The 15,241-nt window shown below is 52.7% G+C and overlaps 6 protein-coding genes across 6 annotated transcripts; 2 read left to right on the top strand and 4 right to left on the bottom strand.

Moving 5' to 3' along the window:
* Positions 1-32: 32 nt before the first annotated feature.
* On the bottom strand, positions 33-701 carry PpBr36_09110 (uncharacterized protein; the record flags this gene model as incomplete). Its single annotated transcript, XM_029896232.1, has 1 exon — positions 33-701. One exon carries the CDS (start codon positions 699-701, stop codon positions 33-35), a length of 669 nt encoding a protein of 222 aa, XP_029747613.1.
* Positions 702-1,565: 864 nt separating this feature from the next.
* Positions 1,566-4,036, bottom strand: PpBr36_09109 (uncharacterized protein; the record flags this gene model as incomplete). The annotated part of the gene is made up of 2 exons (XM_029896231.1): positions 1,566-1,702; positions 1,900-4,036. The coding sequence occupies 2 exons, from the start codon at positions 4,034-4,036 to the stop codon at positions 1,566-1,568; spliced, it is 2,274 nt and encodes a 757-aa protein (XP_029747009.1).
* Positions 4,037-4,555: 519 nt separating this feature from the next.
* PpBr36_09108 (uncharacterized protein) lies at positions 4,556-6,685 on the bottom strand (the record flags this gene model as incomplete). The annotated part of the gene is made up of 8 exons (XM_029896230.1): positions 4,556-4,788; positions 4,895-5,237; positions 5,339-5,589; positions 5,664-5,831; positions 5,910-6,073; positions 6,149-6,252; positions 6,342-6,387; positions 6,486-6,685. 8 exons carry the CDS (start codon positions 6,683-6,685, stop codon positions 4,556-4,558), a joined length of 1,509 nt encoding a protein of 502 aa, XP_029747008.1.
* Positions 6,686-7,578: 893 nt separating this feature from the next.
* PpBr36_09107 (uncharacterized protein) lies at positions 7,579-11,270 on the top strand (the record flags this gene model as incomplete). Its single annotated transcript, XM_029896229.1, has 5 exons — positions 7,579-8,084; positions 8,178-8,768; positions 9,423-9,605; positions 9,668-10,848; positions 10,936-11,270. 5 exons carry the CDS (start codon positions 7,579-7,581, stop codon positions 11,268-11,270), a joined length of 2,796 nt encoding a protein of 931 aa, XP_029746758.1.
* A 761-nt stretch (positions 11,271-12,031) lies between these two features.
* Positions 12,032-12,976, top strand: PpBr36_09106 (uncharacterized protein; the record flags this gene model as incomplete). Its single annotated transcript, XM_029896228.1, has 1 exon — positions 12,032-12,976. The coding sequence occupies one exon, from the start codon at positions 12,032-12,034 to the stop codon at positions 12,974-12,976; it is 945 nt and encodes a 314-aa protein (XP_029747015.1).
* Positions 12,977-13,026: 50 nt separating this feature from the next.
* Positions 13,027-14,500, bottom strand: PpBr36_09105 (uncharacterized protein; the record flags this gene model as incomplete). The annotated part of the gene is made up of 6 exons (XM_029896227.1): positions 13,027-13,640; positions 13,730-13,904; positions 14,004-14,069; positions 14,133-14,215; positions 14,317-14,386; positions 14,441-14,500. 6 exons carry the CDS (start codon positions 14,498-14,500, stop codon positions 13,027-13,029), a joined length of 1,068 nt encoding a protein of 355 aa, XP_029747014.1.
* Positions 14,501-15,241: the final 741 nt, after the last annotated feature.

Raw genomic sequence — 15,241 nt, 5'->3', positions numbered from 1 at the left:
GACGCAGTCGCTTCACAGGTAAACTAATATCTCTAATTGGCCACACACTTGATCTCGCTGACATTGTCATGGTTCCAGCCGTCAGTGGGCTGCAGCTCGGCCAGATCGTTGCACATGGCCATCAAGTCGACAGTCACGCAGCCCTCGGGCGCGCTGTCTTCCGCCTTGACGAAACGCGGCATCATGACCGAGACCGGACCCGTGCTGGTGGGCAGATCGCGCCTGCAGACGGCCCAACCGCCGGGTGACGGGCCAGTCAGGATGGGAAGACCGTCGGTGGCGCGCTTGGACGTGGTCAGGCCCTTGGTGGCGTCGTTGTTGCGGAACGAAAGGACGTTCTCGCCGTCCTCGCTCGACGACACGACCGCCGACAGCGGGAAGGCGCCGGGGACGTCGAGGTTCAGCGTCTGCTGATCGCCGCCGGCGGTCCCGTTGAGGTAGAAGGTGGGGTTCTTGGTCTTGTCCCGACTCCGCGGCTCGATGACGGAGGCGTAGACGCCCGTCGCCACGCGCTGCAGGCTGAGGACCCAGGCGTTGTTGTCGGCGTTCTCCGGGTCCATCTCGCGCAGGTCGCCCGCTACGGCGAGGAAGAAGCCCTTGCCCGCTATGACGGAAGGACCGCCTGGGCTCCGGTTGATAAGAGGAGAGGCAGCGGCCAGCCCAAAGGCGGCGGTGGATATAATTGCGGTTGAGAAAAGCATTTTGGCTGTTCTTGTAATCGTCGGCGCGTGATGGGAAAGGTCAAGTTTGGTTACAGTAGAAAACAAAGCTGTCCGAGTCTGATGTTTGGTGTTGTTTTGTTTTGTAGAGATAATCAGGCCGCTTGTCCAACCTTTTATATTCAGTTGAGGTTTGGCCTGAAAGCAGCGATGCGTCCCCTTTACTGCCAAAGTGGGCAGACTTTGGATGGCGTGAGTGGATTTTTTTTTTTTTTTTTTTTTTCTCTCGTTGCGATGCGATGCCCAGCTATGCAAGAGGCACAGGAACCAACGCTACTTGCTGCACGGTACCTGTCGCCGATACGAGCCACACAACAGCCGCAGCAGAATTAAATGTCTTTCTCTCTCTCTGGTATCAAATGAGATCGCTGGCGAGTCTTGACGTAGGCGGGGCATGCACTACGTTGCAATGCAGGTCAATCGACCGAAATTCCAACCTGCGGTAACAACAGCACAAAACGGCTAGCGCGGTTCGGTCTTGTGCGATGGGGAAAAAAAAAAAAAAAAAAAAAAAAAAAAAAAAGGATGCTTTCCGATAAAGTTGCTAACCGTTGGATGATTGCAAGATTTAGGCACTTTTGGTAGTACAAACAGTCGGGCAAGGGACAGCAAGGAGCACAGCCTGATCTAAACTCGGTCAAAGTACCATACATCCATACATATAACTACATGTGGTGCATGCGGTAAGTAAGAAAGTGGTCAAAAAGAGGGGAAAATACGAGAAAGCGACCAGGGCGACTGGCTGCCGTGCCCGCTGCAGATTCTTTCTCTGGTTGGCTTGTGTCGCTCCTCCTTGTCTTGTGGGATCGTCATCCGGGGTTGCCGTGTCATCATCCACCGGCTTTGTCAGGCAGTATTTACCCGGTTCGACTGGCTAAGGCGGCATGCCATGTACGGATTGGATTGATAGCGCCGACAGTAAATAAATCCCAATGCGATTGACGATAGACGAACAGCCTCGTGACCGTGAATATGGGGCACAGCTATGTAATCATCTAGGCTAGCTCAATTGAACCCACGCCATTGTTGCCAACGCAGAAGAAAATTTCTGGTCATTAGTTTGATTCAACTGTTATGGATTGATTACATTTTCTTTTTGTGATGATTGTTCTAGCAGTAGTCTGGAACTAGGCCTTCTTGGCTTTTCTTTTGACAGACTGCACGAGTCCTGACAGCTCACTATTGCTCGCCTTGGCTTTTTTGGAGCTCCTCTCACTTGCGTCATTTTGATCCTCCTCATCGACACCTTTTCTCTTGTTCCGTCCCTTCTCTAGCAGTTTCTTCATGCCAGTCGTTGCCTTGAACTTGGGATTTGAAGGATCAATGGCAAACTCATGGTCCTCAAACACAGCCTTGAAACGGTCGTCGTCCACGTCCATCTCAAAGTCGTTCTGTAGTAGGTTCTTCTCCCCGGCGGCAGCATCTTTGGCCGCTTGCTTCTTGGCCGCCTTGCCCTTGAGTTTCTTTTTGCTGGCCTTCTCTTGCTTGAGAATCTCGTTCATATCAAAGTGGCTCATCTTGGATGATGCCTTGGCCGCCGCAGTCGCATCTCCAGTATCGTCCGCCATGATAAGCTCGAGGTTGGCCCGCTCCTCCATCTTCTGCTTCTCTTCAGCCTCGCGGGCCTCCCTCTTCTTGCGCCGCTCCTCTTTGCGAATCGACGATTTGGTCACCGAAGGTTCATCGCCGCCCTCTGTCTGGAAGAACGGGTCATCAAAGCCGAGGTCTTCGGTCTCCTGCTGTTCGGCTTCGACGACAGCTTCTGGATCGCGACCTTCACGCTTTGCACGGGCCCTCTCCCTCTTCATCTCTTTGCGCTCCCTCTCCTTTCTCTTGTACTTTTCGATCGTGGTCTCTTCAACCTCCTCCTCCTCCTCCTCCTTAGTCTCTGGCTTGCCGGACAATGCTGGTGTAAATGTGATCTGCATGTCGCCGACAGGACCCGATGACTTGGAGCTCTTGGGCTCGTCCCCGTCCTTGAGGCCCAAAGCCTCTCGCATCTTGCGACGTGCAAGCTCCTTCTTGGACAGCTTAGGCTCTGCTTCTGCTTCATCTGCACCAGTACCTTGCGCCACGGGCTCCTCCTCTTCGTCATCGCTGCTGTCACTCGCAAGATATGCTTTGAGGTCGTTCTCGGCAATCTCGTTACGGCTTCCTCCAAACGCTCGTTTGATCGAGTCTTTGCGCGCCACCTCGTCTGGATGCATGTCCCAGGTCAACTTGACCTTGGAATGCTGTAGAGCGTCCGTCACGAACTCGACTGGCCGGTATCCCGCAGGGACGCCGGTACACTCGTCTCGTGGCTGGTCGTCAAACGTCGTGTCGTCGGGCACAAATCGTAGGTCGAGGAAGTTGGAAGACGCGAGGTATTCCCTGCCGTCCACCTCGCGGTAGATTGTCTCGGCAGTGTGCTTGTCGCTACAGACCATGATTGCATAGTAGTATCGCAGCCGGTCCAGTTGGTATGACCGAAGAGCGTCCGTGTCGAAATCTTGGTCGTCACCCTCTTGCAGCAGCTCCTGCTTGATCTTCTCGTCGTCTTCTGAATCTTCCTCTTCTTCGTCTTCATCCTCGTCGTTTTCGCTGCGCTTCTTAAAGATGTCCCGGGGTGGCCCCTCTACCTCCTCTTGTGCCATGCGCTCCTTGCCGAACTCGCTCGGGAAGATTGAAACCTTTTCTATCCTCCCACCGCTTGGTACGAAACTGGAGAAAACGGCAAATAGATCGACCGACTTGATGTGATCCCAGTCGATGTTGACAATTGCTATCCTGTTGGTGACCTCGCCCAGCGGAACGTCTGCTTGCTCGTCTTGGAAGCGCTGGATTGATGCGCCTCCTGCTTCTTCCTCTTCCACCTCTGGCTCGTCGCCCTCGTCAGAATCCGAGTCGGACTCGTCCGAAGAAGATTCGAACCCGCCGCCGCGGGCAGGGTCATACTTTTTGTCTGCTGCGCGCAGCTCGCGCTTCACAACCTCGTCATCTTCCACTTCGATATCTGCGCCGTCCTCTTCCTCCTTGCTGGCGTCGCTATCGTCGCTACTGCTCTCGTCGTCCTCAGGCTCGTACAAATTCTTGAGTGCCTTCTTGTGCTTCTCGCCCGATAATGGGCGGCCATATCTGTCGACCTTTGCGGTTTTTGTAAACTCTTCGTCCTTGAAGACGCCGGCGAAACGCTTGTCAATCTTGGTCTTGGTCTGGCGCTTCGAGGGGAGTCGGAAACGGGGGTCGGACTCGAAATTGGCGAAGCGGGCATCTGTGACTTTGCTCGAACTGGCGGATGCGGAGCCACCGCTGCTAGATTTGGATTTTTTGGCCATGGTCAGGTTTTGGGTGCAGGATTGAAGCTGCAAAATTGTAGGTTTGAGGTATGGGGAATCGCATTTGCCTTGCGATCGCGGAACAGCAGCTCGAACTTTTTTTTTTTTTCCTTGGTGGGGTCAGGAGCTGCAGGAAGACGGGGTACCCACATGGTAGCTCGCATAGTGAAGTGGGGCCAGAGATGTTGGTACTGAGTAGGGATTCTAACACCAAAGAGCAATCATTCTGGGGATCCGAAGGATGAACCAGTAAACCTCAAGTATGCTACACGAGAATATTTATGGCAAATAAAATAATTGTATTGATAAAGATTAAGACTGAGAGCAGGTGCGCACCGAATGAAAGATTTACAGAGTATTATTAGGAAAGTCGAGCAATAACAAACCGAGCTTTCCAGATGGGGAATGTGGGTCGATCAAATTCTTTGCGTCAAGGCTATTTGTACAAAGGCTTCCCTACAATGCGCGCTGAAAGGCGAAACAGCCAATCTAGCTGGCAAGACTGACACGCAAGCAAAATCATAAAATATAGCGGAACTGCTTGTTCTTCACGTCGCCCTCGTCTGCGTAAGCATGGTCGAAACCCTCGGCGATACCAGCAGCATCGCGACGCTTATTGTCCCAGACACACACGTAGCGGTAGACCACGATTAGGATGGCACCAACGACGTTGGTTACTACCACTGCCAGGAAGCCCATGGGATACCGAGGGGCGTCGGTGGACTTGAAGCACAGAGGTCCGACAAAGTTTCCTAAGTTGGAGTTGAACACCCAATGTTAGACGAAAGAAAACAAACTTGTCGAAATACTAAACAATAGATGTGCAGATGTATGTTGATTAGACAAAAGAACACTTACCTAGACAGTAGCCAATATAAAGCCCCGACGACGCAATAGAACGCTTGGTGTACCCGGCCGTGTTGGCAATCTGCAAACCCATCAAGACGGCATACCCACCACCGATTGATGGCAAGATGGTGCAGGCGAACAAAAGACCGCCTTTGGCAGACAGGGGAAGCAGCCAGAGCAGCAGAGATGCCAGGACGGTTCCGCACTGCGCTCCGAATATGAGCCAAGTTCTGCAGTTCTTCAGCCGGTACGCAAGATATGACAACACAAGCATGATGGAGCCTCCATAGAATCCCATGGGGATGGTGAGAAGCAGGGAGTTGAGAGTCGAGTAGCCAAAGCCATTGATGATCTGCTCATCCATATCAGTGATTGTTTCAATGCAGGCCGCAACCACAACCAACTCATAGAGAAAAAAAAAAAAAAAAAAAAAAAAAAAAAAAAAAAACTCACAATTGGAACGAAAGCGCTGATGGGTCCGTTTGCAATCATGGACAAGAAAGCCAGCGCAAAGACGAGCCAGAATTTGACGTCAAAGCACAGCTCCAGCAGCTGCTCCTTTTTGAAGCTCTTGTTCCTCATGCCGGCATTGTTCTCCCGCAGCCGCGCAGACAGGATGTACTGCTCACGGGGCTCGAAGCCCTTGGCGCTGACGGGGTCCGTCGGTAGGAGGAACAGGAGGGCGATTCCCCACAAGATGGTCACTGGTTTCCAGTTAGCCGGGGAGTTGCTCAACCAGAAAATGGGGAAATGTCACAAAGACTCGGAGGAACCCTACCGCAGCCTCCGAAGATGTACATGTACCGCCACGACGAAACACCGCCCCCTATCAGGCCGAAACCATAGTTGACCAGGGGCGAGAAGATTGTAACATAGCCGGTGCAGCTGTACCAAATTCCCATGCGCCATGCCTGCTCGGCCTTCTTATACCACATGCCGACGATTACTTGAAAGCTTTCGAGTCAGAAAAAAAAAAAGAACGAGTCTCGAGTGAAAACTTCCGCATCTGTATAATACGACTTACACATAAACATGGGGCTTACGCCAGCCTCGAGCACTCCCAGAAAAAACCGCTCCGTATAGAGACCTTGATAGTCTTTGCAGACGATGGTCAGGAGGAGACATACTCCCCAGAGTGTTACTATGCCGGAAGCCACTCGTTCGATGGGGAAGCGTTGCGCAAGGGCCCTGATTCCCGACTCGTTAGACTTGGTTGTTCTTCGCAGATGGAAAAATATGGCGCAAGAAAAGAAGAGCGCCTACATTGCAGGGTAGGAGCCGATGATGAAACCGAGATAGAACATCGACGCAGACCACGCATAGCGATCGCCGGTGAGGCCGAGATCGGTCCGGAGGCCAAAGAGCGCCTGTGTTTGTTGTTGGTCAGCAATCAGTCAGATACCCCGATTATTGGGTCTCGGCCTGGTTTTTTTCTTTCTTTGTTTTGAAAACTTACAGCCTGGGAAAGCATGGCCTTGTCATAGTATTGCAGAGCATATGTGCTAATATTAGAGTTAAACACGTTAGATGTTGGCAATCGATGCTTTACCTAGGCATCTTCTTGAGCAAGCGTGGCTGCCCAGACTTGCACACGACTTACACGCAAAGAATCGGCATTAGTTTCCAGTCTACTTTCTTCCTCAGCTTGGCCTCCTCCTCCTCTGTCCAAGTCTCGTCCCCATCGTAGTTGACGAGGACTCTGAGGGCTTTGGCAGCATTCGCAGCGTCCATTTCTTTGGATGCAGCATCTTTTTCGCCGACGACAGCTTGAGGCTGCGGGGCTTTTTCGATATCGGCCATGGTAGCGTTCGGACGCGCTCTGACTAAAAAGTCAAAATCTACACGTGTTCACCAAGCAAGGCAAACCCAGCGCCGTCGAAACGAAGAAATATCAGCGTGAGCTGGCAAAACAACAGACGAACATGCGAGGAGCAAAAAAAAAAAAAAGTTCGGAAGGTTCGGTTGGAAGGATAAACGACAACCACCTTGGACAAACAAAAACCATACGTTCCCTCCCCTCCCTCATCTTCTTCCTGAGCTTAACAGTACTGGCACCCAACGCTTAACTAACTTCAATACCATCCATTGACGAATTAATCATTCTCCACACAGCCCCGACCTCATCTCGGTAGCTACCGCCTGTCTTCACTGGATCCCATGTACCATGCGTGATGGAGATATGGGAATGTACTGCTGTGCATGTATAGGTAGGATGCACCACTCAACCATTTCCGAATGCGGATTTGCCGGCTCCATTATATCCACTGGCAAGAAAAACTTAACAAATCAAGATTGCTGGGCAAAGCCTCTGTACGCCCAGTAATTCTGTAGAATAGAATACTAGTGGTTGGCTTCCATGTCATCGAGGCCCACCTTTCGTGGGCAAGGGACTAGCGGTACAACCCGAGGGACAGGGGGAGCTAGCCTACTTGATGCTCGGTATCTATGCACCAGCTCCATAGATCGATCCCCTTGTCCATCTACTCTGTAGAGTAGAATATCTTTGATCTTGATTTCAAGGAAGAACTGGGCCTCGATCGGGAAAGACAGATGATTAAAGATGACATTTTTTTATTTTGAAAAAAAAAAGAGAAACCACTTGAATCTACCTGATATTAGTACTGACTCTCAACTATAGAATAACACAATAGGTAATTAACTTTGAGTGGAAGGATCCACCGCTGCAGATCACAATGACGTCCCCAGACAGCAACCCACGAGCGGCACTACCCGCTGGTAGTGAATCAGTGACAGTCAAGATAATCAACCCCGTCAACTTTGGCCCAGCAGTTCTGAACCGTTTTATGGCACCACCGGTGCCTGGCTTCGAAAAATTGCCAACATTGCCGTCGTTTTCCTTTTTGATCGAGCACCCTCCATCCGGACGTAAGCTCGTATTCGACCTGGGCATCCGCAAGGACTTCGAGACGGGCTACTCGCGAAAGATTAGTGAATATATACCAACGACCAATTACGACATCAGGGTTGAGAAGGATGTCGTCGAGATCCTGGAAGAAGGAGGCGTTGACCCTCGGGGGATCGAGGCCGTCATCTGGTCCCATTGGCACTGGGATCATATTGGCAACCCTCAATCTTTCCCCGAGACGACCGATTTGATAGTTGGGCCAGGTTTTAAAGAGGCAATGCTCCCAGGAGCGCCGTCAAATCCAGAGTCTCCGATCCAGGAGAGCGACTATGCGTGAGCAAAAGCAGACCCATCTAAGCCTCGTCGAACGCAAAGGAAAGAGAAAAAAAGAAAAAAAAAAATCTCTACTAAAAAGCTGCCGCGCAGAAACCGTAACCTCCGCGAGATCACATTCGATGGACCCCAAGCCCTCAAGATAGGCAACTTCCCAGCATACGACTACTTTGGCGACGGGTCCTTCTACCTCCTCAACAGCCCGGGGCACGCGATCGGGCACCTCTGCGGACTGGCACGCACGACGACCTCGCCGACGTCCACGTTCGTGCTCCTGGGCGGCGACGTGTGCCACTACGCCGGCATCTTCCGGCCGTCGCCGCAGCAGCCCATCCCGGCCAGCATAACACCGCACCCGTGCGCGTCGTCGCCGCTGCCCGCGCTGTGTCCCGGCCACGCGTGGGAGGAGCTGCAGAGGTCGCGCGGCGGGCGCGCGCGCACCGATGCGCTCTTCGACATGACCTTTGGGCACGACGTGCCGTTGGCCACCGGCACCATGAGGTGGCTGCAGGAGCTGGACTGCATCGACGACGTGTTTGTCATTATCGCCCACGACGCGACGGTGCGGGACGGCGGCGTCCCGCGGTTCCCGGCCAGCTTGAACGACTGGAAGGCAAACGGCTGGGGCAGGGATCTGAAGTGGGCATTTTTGCGGGACTTGGAGTCGTTCTGGAGGTCCAAGGGGTTGGTATAGTGGCGCAGGGTGTTAATTATTTTTGTCTCCTTTTTTCCCTGTCTCTTTTTTTCTCTCTTTTTTTTTTTTGTAATGCTCACGTATTTATAATCGTCTATTCTATTTTTCATCCCTCTCGTCATCTCGTTTCTCGCTGCAGGATCGGACTTTCATCACCAGACCGAGACTTAAAGCAAAGTATGCAGGTTCGGCGTGGTGGAATAGACAAGGATCATTCACCAGATAAGGTTTTCCACTGCAGATCAAAACAGGAATTCATCGGTAGTCTTGAATCGGAACAGCCGGTGACCCTGTAAATAGTCTGGGAAACTAAGGAAACCCCTGTGTCATGTTCGGATGGATGCGGAAGGGCAAAAAAAAAAAAAAAAAAAAAGAAGAAGAAGGAGGGGCTTATCTCCACCGATCAATTCGCAAGTTCAGGTATGCAATGCAGTTCATGCACTTACTTCACCGACACTGCCTTTTGCTCATGTGAATACTTTTTTTTTTCTTGTCGTGGGCCTCGTTATCGGACTGGATCCATAGTCATAGCTGCCACATCTCCAAGGCTCAGCTCAACTAACTTAGCATGTCATCCCCAATTTCGCGGTACATTCAGGCTATCCCGGCGCCTTATTCCTGAATCCCGTGGACGTCTGTTTGAGTGTGAACATCTCTTCTGTCTCTATAATGTCGGCATTTCAAGAAGCCAACAAGGACCTGGACTATGACGTCCTCGTCATAGGCGCTGGTCTGTCTGGAATCTACAGCCTTCATCACATACGTGAGCTGGGCCTGCGCGTCAAGGTCCTCGAGGCAGCCGAAGCAGCAGGCGGCACATGGTTCTGGTGAGCTAGGCTTGAGTCTGCCTTGACTATCAACATCCCCGAGCTGACGGAAAAGTCACTAGGAACCGCTATCCCGGGGCGCGTTTCGATTCCGAGTCTGTGTCGTACATTTTCTCCTTCTCCCAGGAGGTCCTTGAAGAGTGGAGCTGGACGGAGCACTTTGCATCGCAGCCCGAAACCTTGAAGTACGTCAACTACCTGGTGGACAAATTCGACCTCAAGCGGTCTATGCAGTTCAACACGCGCATCACGTCGATGAAGTTCCGAAACGACAGCAACTCTTGGCTTCTGGTGGACCAAAACGGACGGGAGTACACAACGCGCTACGTCGTCACGGCGATCGGCATCCTCAACGAGCCAACCCTGCCAGCTATCCCAGGGGTCGAAGACTACAAAGGAGAAGCTTGGCATACGGCCAGATGGCCCGGCGACCACGAGGTAGCTTTTCGGGGAAAGCGCGTGGGTATCATCGGCACGGGAGCGACGGGCATCCAGACGGTCCAGGAGATATACAAGCACTGCGGCAGCCTGACCGTCTTCCAACGAACGCCGAACTGGACCGCGCCGATCCGCAACAGCAAGATCTCCCCGGAAGAGATGAAGGAGATCCGCAAGAGGTATCCAGAGATCTTCCAGGCCTGTTTGGAATCCGGGTCATGCTTCATACACAAGGTCAACCCGAAGAAAACAACCGAGTGGGATCGGGAAGAGCTGCTTGCCCACTTTGAGGAGCTTTACCTCAAGCCTGGTTTCGCAAAGGTGTTGGGCATTCCGGTCGATATCTTCATGGATAGAGAAGCCAACAAGCTGTACAGCGACTTTATCGCAAGCAAGATTCGGCCGCGCATCAAGGATCCTGCCGTGGCGGAAAAGCTTATTCCCAAGTGTCACGGCTTCATGACCCGGCGTGTCCCGCTGGAGGATGGCTACTACGAGGCGTTTAACGAGCCGCATGTCAGGCTCGTCGACTTGAAAGAGACCCCTATTGAGCGGATCACCGAAAAGGGGGTTCTGATTGCTGCTCCGGCGACCAACGGCAGTGGGGACCAGCCCAAGCCGGAAGAGATAGAGCTAGACGTGCTCATCTACGCCACAGGGTTTGATGCAACCACGGGATCCTTCAGGGCCATCGACATCCAGGGCGTGGACGGGAAGAGACTTTGGGAAGACACGTGGGCCAACCGCATTTCCACGTACCTGGGAGTGACGGTTCCCAAGTTTCCCAACATGTTTATGTCGATGGGTGAGTGAGGCGTGTTGGACTCCCCCCACCCCCCCAAAAAAAAAAAAAAAAAAACCCCAGCTAACCAAGGTCATCACCATCAAACAGGCCCCCATCAATCGTTTGGCAACATCCCCCGATCGATAGAGTATACGTGTCAGTGGATAGTCGACCTGATCAAATTCGCACGCGACCGCAACCTCCTCCGCGTCGAAGCAACACAGGAAAAGGCCGACGCATGGTACAATCACGTCGAGTCGTGCGGAGTAGGCATGCTGATAAACGAGGTGGATTCTTGGATGACGGGCGTCAACACCAACTTGAAGCACAAACAAAAGAGGTCTCTGGTAAGGTATAATGGGCCAGCGCCAGGATACAGGAAAATATGCAACGAAGTCAAGGCGAAAGAGTACCAGGATTTCGAGCTAGTTTTTGGTAATTGATTTGCGGTAGCTGCTATTAAGGGTGAGGGGCGGACAAAATGGAGGGACGCCGAAGCTGTGATAATACCCATCAAAAAGAAGTTGTTAGCAAAACAACATACACATGATGACCAGTTGCACACACATACTAGACTAGTCGGGCTTCTCTCAAATTGCAATATGTTCTACAGTTTTCCAAATCCCCGTTGCTTTCTCAGATATACTGTAAGTAAGCTTGATCGCACCTAGATTTGGTAATGTTGGGTTCCAGATGGGTTAGCGTTGTGGATGAACCCCGCCTGCCAACCTACTGGTTCGCGGAGCTCCTTAGTGTTGAGATTAGCTGGCACTGGCATATGAGAGCTCTAACATTCCAGCGATTATCGCTAGACATGGGTAGCTCCTCGCTGCAGGTCTAGGGTCTAGCACTTAGAGAAGTGGGCAAGGTGGGGTCCGGTAGTCGCAACAAACGGTGATCTTCGGCTCTCCAAGTCATTCCTCCACAAAGCCCACAATGCCTTCAGGTGCCAGGCCCCGCATTTCAGCCACTGCCGACCACCGCTGCGTTTGGGAACACCACCGCTCCAGCTCACCCGAGACCAGACGACAGATACATTAGAGCTAGTTCTACAGACCAATCGACCATGATCTCCAAGATGGATGGCAATATCTGGTCTTGGTCCAGTCCAGAGCCAGACCTAGTTCTGGTCATCAACAAATACAGTTAGCAAAGCCCCTACCAACAGAACAAGTGTACAACCCCAGAATCACAAATTGCCGCCATGTCATCCTCCGACATCCCAGACCACCCTCCATCCCGCTCCCTACGGGGTCGCGTCGCCATCGTCACGGGAGCCGGCTGTGCGGGCTCGGGAATCGGAAACGGACGGGCCATTTCTATTCTCTTATCCGACGACGGCTGCGATGTCGTCTGCCTCGACATGAACCTCGAATGGGCGAACAAGACGGTGGAGATGGTCAACGCCAAGCCGGGCCGCGGCAAGGCCGTCGCCGTCCAGGGCGACGTCACTAAACAGGCCGACTGCGACGCCGCCGTGCAGCTCGCCCTCGACAAGTTCGGCCGGCTGGACATCCTGGTCAACAACGTCGGCGTGGGCGGCCCGCCGGGCACGGCGGTCGACGTGGACCTGGAGAGGTTTGCGCAGGGGCTCGAGGTCAACGTGTCGAGCATGGTGAGGATGGCCAAGGCTGCCATCCCTGCCATGCTGCGCGACAAGGACGGCGTGGAGATCAAGGGCAGCATAGTCAACATGGGCTCGGTCGCCGGCATGCTCGGGGGCACCCCGCACCTGCTGTACCCTACCAGCAAAGGTGCAGTTGTCAACATGACGAGAGCTATGGCGGCTCATCATGCCAAGGACGGCATCCGCGTGAACTGCGTATGTCCAGGGGTGAGTGTGGACTTGCTGGCTTATACGAACCCCCCGCCCCCATATGAGCTTGATAATGACTATGAACCGGTTCCCTCGCAGATGCTATATACTCCGATGATGTACGCAGGTGGGATGAGCGACGAGGTCAGAGAGGCCCGCAAGGGGAGGAGTCTGCTAGGTACGGAGGGTAGCGGTTGGGATGCGGCATGTGCAGTCGTCTTTCTTGCATCGGATCATTCGAGATGGATCACGGGTGCCATTTTACCTGTGGATGCTGGGACAACAGCTGCAACTTCTATAACGCTGCCCAAAGGAGCGAGCGTCAATGGTTGATGAGGGGGGGGGGAAACTTTTCTTTGTTCAGGCTTCACTCTTTATTCTCATCACTCGTCCTGCATCAGGGCTACCCTTCCATCAATTTTTCCCGCCTCAAGATCCCTCAAGACGTCTGGGAAATCCTCCAACCGCTTTTCTTGGACGTGTGGGCGGATCACCCCCTTGGCCACCAAATCCAAGACTTTCTCCAGGTCCTGGACCTGCCCACCGTACGAAAAGATAAATGAGAGCCTCTTCCTCGTCCCAATCTTCATGTGAAGCGTATTCTCAGTGTCCAAGCTGCCGACGCAGAGAATCTTGCCACCCCTGCGCACGATCCTCTGGGCCGCCTCAAAGGTATCATGAGCGCCGACGAAGTCCAAAACCGTGTCGATGTGCAGCCCGCGGCTGGCGACAAAGTCATCCACGGTCACGTCAAGCGGCGCAACGTCCTCGGCCGGCACGCCAATGTCCCGCGCGTCGTCCAGCCGCGACTGCTTGACGTCCCTGACGAGGACGCGGGCGCCAATGTGCCGCGCGACCTGCAGCGCGTTGAAGCCCAGCCCGCCCAGGCCGAAGAGGAAGACGGTCTCGTGCGGCTGGACCTCGGCCCGGCGCGTGATGGCGTGGAAGGCCGTGTTGACGGCGTCGGTGGCCACGGCGGCCTGCGCGGGCGACACTCCTGCGAAGCGAGAGTGGCTTAGACTTTGTTGTATACACTAGAGTCTATTTTCTGTTTTTTTTTTTTTTTTTTTCTTTTTTTCATCCTACCTTTTGGCACAGGTACCACGCCTCGGATGTCGATGTGCGCATACGGTGCATAGAAGCCGTCCTGGCCGATGCCCGAGTGATGTCCCGCCTCGCAGATCTGGGAAAGGTCGCGCGAGCACTCGGGGCAGTCGTCTGCTCCACATCCTGGAACTGCATGTAGGGCGACGATATCTCCCTGTTTCATTTTGTGTTTTTATTTTTTTATTTTTTATTTTTTTGGCAAACTTTGTGAGCCGCTTTGCAACTTATTTCGAATTGCTGTCCTTTGACTCACTACTTTGACCTTGGCTTCCTTGATGTCTTTGCCCATCTGCACGATCCGGCCGCATCCCTCATGGCCCTGAAAAGAGGTACTTTTTATCAGCGCCGACTAGGTAGATGGCATCCTGGAGGAATTTTTTACTGGTTCCCTGACCAGTGTGAAGCTTTCCTGGAACCATGCCGGCTGGATCTCCCGGGTAAGGAGAGAGTGGTCACTTCGACAGACTGTCGCGTGTCGGGGCAATTTTCAAAATCAATAAACCATTCTTCTGCTCAAGTCACCACTTCCCTGAAGAAGAAAACCGGCGGTGTGTCACAGAACGGACCTCCGGTCGCCAGCATCTTGACTAGGACGCCTGTCGGGGATAGCTCGGGCAATGGAACCTCCTCCCATAGCTGGTGTTGGTTAGTGTTTTATCGCCATCCTCTAGAAGGTGCGAGTCTTCTCACCGGTTCGGGATTCCCCCTGTGCTTCCTCCATGCGAACATTGTGGTCGGGATTTCAGCCATTGTCAAGATGTGTGTAAGGGGGGAGGAAAAACTAAGATTTCTATTTGGATGGAAGTTTTTTCTGGGTGCGTAGAAGGAATCAGAAGCCAACTAGCACTAGTCCCGACATCCGATGAACCTTGAGCACCATACTTTTTTTTTTGGGCATCCGATGAACTATGCTTTGGTGCGTTTTCTTTTCTCTAGAAGTAGATAATTACTATTAAAAGGACTGCCAAGCCAAGAGCACATACCTCTCTCTCTCTCCATGCCCCGCTAAAAAGAAATAAAAAAAAATAAAATAAAAACGGCTCTCCAAAATCACTCCAACGTTTGCAACCGCATTCGTGGCGGTGGTTTTCCGGTTCCGATGCGATGTCGGGATTACTTTTGGCGGCTTGGCCTCCCCACAGACAAGAACAAGATTACCGTTTTCAACTCGGTATTCCTCCCCTGCAGGCTCGGCAAACCTGGATTGGGGGAGAAGCATCGTCACGTTTGCCCCATCCACGACCACGACCACGACCACGACCCCACACGGCATCTCGTTCATGATCGCCAATGGCGGGCGATGTGCACAGGGAGCAGATCAATACCAGGGACCTTTCGTCGACACGACAGTGGAGAACTGTTGATAGACAGGGACAAGGCCTCTTGCGAGGCGTGCTTTGCCAAAATGGTAGGGACATCAAGGAAAGGGGTCCAGCAGAATGCATAATAATGATTAATATTCTACAAATTAAAAAAAAAAAAAAAAAAAAA

Source organism: Pyricularia pennisetigena, chromosome 5 (assembly GCF_004337985.1).
Source record: "Pyricularia pennisetigena strain Br36 chromosome 5, whole genome shotgun sequence".
NCBI classification, from domain to species: domain Eukaryota; kingdom Fungi; phylum Ascomycota; class Sordariomycetes; order Magnaporthales; family Pyriculariaceae; genus Pyricularia; species Pyricularia pennisetigena.
The sequence above is the reverse complement of the archived record's forward strand: the minus strand, read 5'-3'. Positions and strand labels throughout refer to the sequence as shown.